General features: G+C 38.5%; 1 protein-coding gene across 1 annotated transcript in view; it reads right to left on the minus strand.

Annotated features, from left to right (window-relative positions):
• The window catches only part of SUZ12 (SUZ12, polycomb repressive complex 2 subunit), a 48,640-nt gene extending 40,572 nt beyond the window's left edge, over positions 1-8,068 (minus strand). The window contains exons 1-3 of the mRNA XM_006017403.3: positions 8,050-8,068; positions 6,291-6,337; positions 6,124-6,188 (exon numbers count right to left, since the gene is read on the minus strand). Of these exons, the coding sequence (XP_006017465.3) occupies positions 6,124-6,158 (35 nt within the window). The 5' untranslated portion in view covers positions 6,159-6,188; positions 6,291-6,337; positions 8,050-8,068. The remainder of the gene's footprint in view (positions 1-6,123; positions 6,189-6,290; positions 6,338-8,049) is intronic.
• Between the last annotated feature and the right edge of the window lie 231 nt (positions 8,069-8,299).

Raw genomic sequence — 8,299 nt, forward strand, 5'->3', positions numbered from 1 at the left:
GTGGTGGGGGGCGCCGGGGTCCCCCCCCCCTCTGGCAGCACCTGGTGAGTGAGGGCTTTTTCTTAAAGCACTGGGATCTGGGGTGGGCAGGGCACCCCTGACCAGGCTGGAAGAGCAGGTGGGGGTTGGGGGAGCAGGCAGGGGATGAGGCCCGGCAGGGGTCCCCCCATGATCCCCTCCCCCCCCTACAACCACTCCCCCCACTTACCGGCACGGAGCCCGGGTCCAGCTCCCTGCAGTGGCAAGCGGGGACTGCCCAAATCACCAAATCGATTCAGAGGCTTTGAATCAATTCGGACCTTTTTACTCGTCTCCCGATTTGGTGCTGAATTTCCGAATCGAATTGGGCCGAATCTCCTCCAAATTGAATCAGCTCCCAAAGCTTTGCACAGCCCTACTATTTAGTTGCAGTTATATGTCATTTCCACCTTTAAATCTTCATTGCTAAAGGTATAAAAACATAAATACATACACAAACACTCTATTTTAAATTTAAATGCTAGCTGGCCAAAAAAGGTGACAATTTGAAAGAGGGCACATAAAACCCAAAACATACCACTTTACTAATGCTCCCACAGAGATCACTGCATGTCCAATTTAAGTAAAGTTTCCAACCAATGTACTTGCTACTGAGACTGCTTGGACTTCCCTATCCAGTTAGCAGCTGCTATAAGATACTGAAGTTTTTATGTTCACACAAACATACTGTAAGGAAGTTTATTCTAATAGAAGCCTGTTATTTGTACGAACTTACTGTGCACTTAAGATGTTCAAGGAAACATCCTGAGCTGTAATGACTCTACAGCAGTGGTTCCCAACAGGATGTCACCAGGGACAGCGTGACATTGGCACCACTGCCACACACAAACTGCCCCATGCACCTCTTTTCAGGAGGTACAGAGCTGAACTGAGAAGCTGCTGCAGGAGAAATCCACACATCCCTGCATTACATTACATGGGCAGGTACACTGCTTCTGCTGTAGCTTTTCCCAGTTTGGCTCCAGCATGCCTCCTAAAAACAGAGGAGCATGGAGTAGTTCTACCTGCCCCATGTTTCCAGGAGGTGCTATGCAGTCAGACCAGGAAGGGCTATGGCAATACCACATGTTCTTGCCACAGACACTTCCCAATCCGACTCCGAGGAAGGCACACAACACAGTTCCATCTGCCCGTGATGGTGGTGACATACATATAATCAATTAGCACGCTAATTAGTAAGAGTTATAATGTTTATTCTTTTATTTATTAAGACTCAGTTGCATTCCATTTTAAAAGTTTTGGAGGGATGCTTTGAGCCTTAAAAAAGAAAAAAGAAAAAAGGTTAAAAACCAGTGCTCTACAGAATGAACTCTAGCTCCAAATGAACTGCCACTATAGAAGCATTTAAGAACACTACCAAAGGTACAACTTTTAATCAATCTATAAACTTACTGTAGAAGATTTCAGAACCTCCCCATTTACAAATCAATACATGTTAATCATTTTAGTTTAAAAAGCTGCAATTGTTTTATGAAGTTTAAGATTGGGAAAGCAACTTTACAGGCAAACTAAATGTCATGTTGGGACAAGCATTAGAAATAAAGTATCTCTTCTATAATAACTAGGTGTAGATAATGAAACAAGAGATGCTGCATTTAACCTCGGTAACCAAAATAGTTGGTTTAAATAGTGCTTTATCTGTACTTCCTAACTAACTAAAATCTTAAACGAGGGATTATAAGAAAAAGTTTGAACTGGAATATTAAACTTCAGGGGGGAATTTTCAAGAAGTGAGAAAAAATCCAGGACTCTAGGGCTCTAAACACTGAGGAAATTAACATTAGTAGACTTAGCATACTTAATTACTTAACCATACCCAAATTCACTCATGAAAAATCACCTACTTTTCTGAATATCACCTAACACCGCACTTGTTTTTAGAAAAAGGTGGAGGGTGGGGAAGGGAAATCCTAGAATTATAATCTATACAGTCTAGTAAACCAAGCCCTTATCTAAATTATAAAAATCTAGTTATAAAACATATAGATGAACATGACATGCAAGCTGTACCTGTACAAGTCTTCTAGAATTCCTTGAACATAACACTAGATAAGAATCACTAGATTTATCCTGGCTTCTGAAAAACCCTTTAAGAAACTATTAATCTTGATCATAGCCTTGATTCAAGAAAGGGATTATAACAGGTGCTGTGTTTGTAGACTTATCAGCAGCATGTGACAGTCAACCACCAAAACCTGCTTACTAATGTCTATGATATGACACATGGCTACTACCTAGCGCAGCTCATCCAATCTCTTTTGAATAGGCATTTTTACACAGAAGTGCGCAAGAAATGGAGCCGCTGGAGACAACAACAAAACAGCTAGCAGCACCAATGTGTTTTAACATACATTCCAATGACCAACCCATACAGAGTAATACAAGGAGCTTCATATATTCTAATGAACTATGCAACATGTTGCATGAGAAGGACTCAGCCATTGTTGAGGAAAAGACTGACACATGCACTGAGGAACCTCAGATTACTACAATAAGAACCAGCTTCATGCCAACCCAACCAAGATGCAGGTCACAGCTTTTCACCTATGCCATACAGAAGCCGAGAAGAAATTAAACATCCCCTGGGATGGAATCTTACTGACTAATCACACAAACCTGGTGTATTTGGGGGTTACAACAAACCAAACACCTTCAAAGCACATGCAGAGAAGATGAAAGGGAAAGTCAGTGCCTGCTACAACACACTTTGAAAATTGGTCACCTCAAGGTGGGAAGCAAACCCAACCACATTACAAACCACTGCTATGGCCCTGTTACTCCATTGTAGAGTATGCACATCTAGTATGCAAACAATCAGTTCATGCTAAGAAATAAGACTCTGCTCTAAATGACAGCTGTTGTGAAATAACAGGATGCCTAAAGCTAATATCAAAGGAAAGCCTGTACTTACTAGCATTGTACCACCTGACATCAGAAGAAAGATAGCAAGCCAAAAAGAGAGATCACAGCAGACAAGAGACCCCAGGCATCCACTCTATGCTCACACAAAGTAAGAAAGTTGTGTGACCACTAATGCACCATTGGACATGATGGCTGACAGGGTGCAACTGAGGTTACGGAAGGAATGATTACATGCAATCAGGTGCTCAGAAATGGACCTAAGACCCCAGGAGGACTGTTCCACAGGGGCTGATCTAGACTGCTCAACATGGCAATGCCCAAATTGACTGTGCACACAAACTGGAAGATCAAAAACAAACATGATCAAATGGGGCTGCTCTAATGACACAAATATATGCAAGTGCAGTGAAGTGCAGACTATGGAACACCAGCTCATTTGATGACTCCTTGATGAGACCTGTATGAAAAAGGACCTCGCTGCAGCAACTGAAAGAGCTCTTACTTGCACACAAATTGTGACAAAACATCTAGTTTAATTACAAGCACACAAAAGAAGAGCCCTGAACCAGGAATCAGAGTAGCAACAATATTTTACTAATTGAGATCCGGACAGGCACATTCAGGGTTTTCTTCAATTGAGCTAAATAAAATTTTAACCCTACTTGAAATTGGAATAAACTCAAATTTCACAAGCGTTAAAACAGGGGGAAGAAAAATTGCTAATCCTAAAGAATCATTACTAACTAATATGGTCTTCATAAAATACCATTTTTTCAAATACCATATTAAATCTGTTAATTTTACATCATGATCAAGCTGCATATATGAATTCCCCATGTTTAAGCCTCAGTCAGCTAAATTTTCAATGCTAAATAACAACTCCATTTAAAGCTTCTTGCTCCCTGCAGCAACTGGGTCCAATATATACCAACCAACTACATACAGTATCTAGTAAATAACAAACTGGTTGTAGGAATTCTGATTAAACATGCCTGCATTTGAACAGATCTGTGAAAACACAGACACCAAGAAAAAGGTATACTAGCAATCCCCCTATCGTAGACTCCTTAAACTTTTGTTTTTTTGTGGTTTCTTTGACAGTATATCTTAAACTGTTACCCAGGGTAAGATATACCAGCAAAAAGACTTACTAGGATAATCAGCTTCTATCTGTTAAAAAGTGGAAGTGGAGGATTAATCAATCCCCTAGTTTACATTGCTACTCCAGATCATTCAAAACAGGAAATCCATTTTAAAGATATCCATCATCCAATCTCTGGGAAAGCAAACACTTATGGTCAATTCCTACTCCCCACCTTTCCTCCCAACATTTCACTCAACTGTCCATGAAACCTGCTAGTTTACTTCAGTGACATTATAATCTTCTATAAAGCTAAAGTTTCAATAGAACAGATTAAAAATGTTCTGAAAAATAATAATTTCCTTTTCAAGAACTAGAAGTATTTAAGTCCTTCTAATACTGCCTGAAACATCAGTTCTACAACCCAATTCATAGTTATGAGTTGATTTTATACTTATAAAAAACTTAAAAACTTCAGTAAATATCAACATCTTTCACACAAAAATAAGAACATTTCTTATCCAGTGGGGGAAAGGGAATTTTCCTATTTAGGAATATTGAACACCACTTAACATACATGCAAAACACCACTTGTGGTTGCTTGGCAACTAACAAGAGACATCTAAGCAAACAAAACAAGTTTCAGGTAATAGAGACGAGACATTTAAACTATCCATAAGTAAATATAAGAAATAATTTGGACAACAAACATCTGTTCTTGCATATGAAGGCCACATTTGCTTGGTACATCCAGTACAACTATACGATTTAGACTTGAGACATGACAGTCTCTTGCACAGGACAGGTTTCTTGAATAGCCATTGAAGAACTTGCTGGAAAATGAGAATGGCAGTTTCAAACTATGACCTGGAACCCTACTCCCAGAAGTTTAGAAAAAAAATTACTGGGTATTTTTTCTTAAAATCTGGTATTGCCCCATTTCAGAACAAACAAAGAGAATGACCAAGATAAACTGTCCAAGCCCTATAGTAATAGTCACCAAAAATAAACAGCAGCTCCAAGTGTGATAGGAAGTCATGACATACTTCCAAGCACATCTTCTACCAGGATATAAAAATAACTAGAGACAGGAAAATCAGTACATTGTAGGTGCACATTTTTTCCCCCCACAACTGCTTCCATCCACTGGAAGTAAGTGGCATTGATGCTTAAAGTCCAGAACAGCAAGAAAAACTGTCAAATGCTAGTTATTAACTAAAGTAAAATCTGCGAATGCAGATACTTTTTAATTATGCAAATACTGTAAGTATTCAAATGAGAAAGTCACCAACAGCTTATGATGCATTGTTTTTACAGAATGTACCATTCTTAATTACCTGCTCAATCAAAATTTTATAGATATCCCTTATATATTCATGACCAAGAATGTTCCATTCAACATTAATACTGTTTAAAACTGTAGGACTGCAACTGGTCAATCCATTCAAATATTTTAAACAGTGAAGTGCTGGCTTCTACCTACTTACAGAATAATGATCTGCAGTTTGACAACAGAAATAAATTTAAAGGACTTAGAAATTGTACTATTAGCTACCTTTATAGATATAGCACCCTTCATCCATCAGTATTTAAGTATTTTACAATCTACAATCACTGGCATGGTCATGATGAATAAATCGTGGTTTGTTTTTTTTAAAGAAACTAAGTCCAAAATATTCATTTAGCAAACTTGACAATGTGTGTTGAAAATATAGCCCATTCTGATGCCATTTAAGACTAGACAATCCAAATAATAAATTGTGACTGCTTTTGCCATCTTGAAAACTGGGCTACTGTTCTCTCTTGTTCCAGTCAAAAGTTCTATTACTGGACATCACATGAAGCTTTCTTTAATAAGAACTGAGGTTCAGGTCCTGCAGCTAGTTATACCAGGTCTTAATTCTCCCATCAAAGCCAATAATCACCACAGGCATATGTATCAGCTTTATACAAATACAAGCTGCACTAGATTTGAAAACCAGTAAGATGGCAAATTTTCTTTTAGAGAGCTTAAAAAAAATGCCTACAATTTTTTCACGCTACAATTGAAGAAAAGACCAGTTTATCTCCTATAAGTACTCCTTTGGCTCTTGCTTCTTAAATCAGTAAATATTCGAATTAGCTTTCAAAATCAAAGTTACCTCTTGATATTTGTTCGGGAGTTTCTGTGGGACATATAAGTGAGAGTTCTGTGCAAAAATATAGGCTGCGAAGAAAAAAAATGGAAGAAGCCATTAAAACACTTCATCTACAAAGATTCCTACAAATTTAAAAATGAACAGGTAGATTAAAATCAACAATTACTCACTGCTATTAGATTCCGAGTACGTAGAAATCTATATATCTGTGTTGGTTCTGTGGAAAAGAAACACATGTTACCAGGTATATCCAGCCCCCCCAAAAACTTAAGACTTATAACAAATACTAAGAATATTCTGACAATCCTAAAATATGGGTTAAAGAAGAATTTAACAGGAAGTATTAAAAACCTAAAACTATGATATACAGATCATAATCCAGATCAACAAGTGAAGCCTACACTGCTGTATCTGTGGTCCGAACAAGATCCAAATTCAAATCCTATTGAAAGTCACAGCCAAGCAACTATGAACCATCCTTGATTTGCCACGGAGATGCTATCCCACAATGCACCCTTTAGAAGGTCAACAGCTGGGCAGAAGATGGCTTGTGACATAAGAGACCCCAGAGCTTGTTTTCTTTTCTTGTTTTAAAAAGTTGATCAAGAAAGATTCCACCCCACCCCAAATTAGTACACAACGTATCCCATATGATTCCTAAGTAACAGACTATGTAATATATCAGACAAGTTGGCATATGGTTTTAGTTGCTTTATGGCAAAATGAAACATCATTTGTGGAGGCAGCTGTACACCAAAATAATCTTACTGTGGAGTGACAATCAAATGACCTAAGAAACTTGTAGATATAAAAAGACTGCTTGTCCAGGGGGGGTTTAGACTAGGAAAGACTAAGTCCAAAAGCTCTTAGGTACACAAGACAGGAAAATATTGACTTCAGAAGATTAACTCCTGCTTCAACAAATTAGCTTTATCAAGAGTACTGACTGAGGACACTGGATTTATGATTTCTTATTGTATAAACAAGTTCAACACAAGGACTGGCAACCAGAGCTCAAGTTGCATCAGGTTAACTACAAGTGTTAGTTTAAACCAATTTGACTGAACCGGTGCAAACTGCTGCATGGACAAATCTTATTTTGGTTTAGGTTCAGTTTATTTCAGTCAGACAAACTGAATCTGTATAAACTGCTCTTCAATGGAAAAAAGACCCAGCTTAAACTAAACACATCCAAGTTAAAGTACAGGCTTCCTATATAATTAATGACTAACAATACAGATAGATTGGACGGCCCTACTGCCACCTTACCAAGATTTTTTTAAGCCAACAAAATTAGCATTTTAAGAATGAGATTTTATATATATGTGTGTGTGTGTGTGTGTGTGTGTGTGTGTGTGTACACGTGTATATAAAGAGAAAGACAGACAGAAATCTTTCTAATATGTTCTAGTAACAGGAAGCCATGATGCAATGAAAGGACATTTAAAATAAATGAAGAGGTCAGCACATTAAAATAATAGAATAAGGTGCCTATTGTAACAACCAGTTGTGTGTGTGTAGTAAGTGCTCCATAATGTGCAGGCACATTTGAGCAGTGAGATTACTTGCTTATTTCAACTCTGCACCTCCCTGTTGCAAATCACAAGTTGTGATACTTGTAAAGGTTATAGGTTTTAAACCAAGTTCAAAGATCAAAATAAAAGGACTGAGGAAAGGATGGGCACCCCGACAGAAAGAGGAAATAGTGTGTGGGGGGCATCATTTAAGAGAAGCTTTTTCACACTCAAAGTAACAAAAACGTGCTTGCAGTTTCAAAAAACATGAACAAGCCCAGCTCTGTCTTGAGGAGGCAATACTTCATTTTGAGACAAACAAACAAACAAACAAACAAACAAACAAACAATTACATTTTGCTAAAGCCAGGTGTAAAGCCAGTATTACACCAGGGACTGTTCGAAGCCCACCTACCTCCTATATATTTATTTATTCACCTACTGACCAGTAAGCACAGGTGGAGGCAGAAAAGGGACGGGACGGTGAAACATCCTTTCCAACTACATGACCTTGAAAAGGGGCAAACCCTACTGCACTGCCCATGGTTACGCGTTCACCCCAAATCCTACTTCATAACATGCACCTTTTCACGCCTTAACAGGCGAACACATGCAAAGATGCTCGTGCGCTTTAAAATGGGGCTGGCGAGGGACGGTGCGTTTGC

This window comes from Alligator sinensis, unplaced genomic scaffold (genome assembly GCF_000455745.1).
Source record: "Alligator sinensis unplaced genomic scaffold, ASM45574v1 scaffold282_2, whole genome shotgun sequence".
NCBI classification, from domain to species: Eukaryota; Metazoa; Chordata; order Crocodylia; family Alligatoridae; genus Alligator; species Alligator sinensis.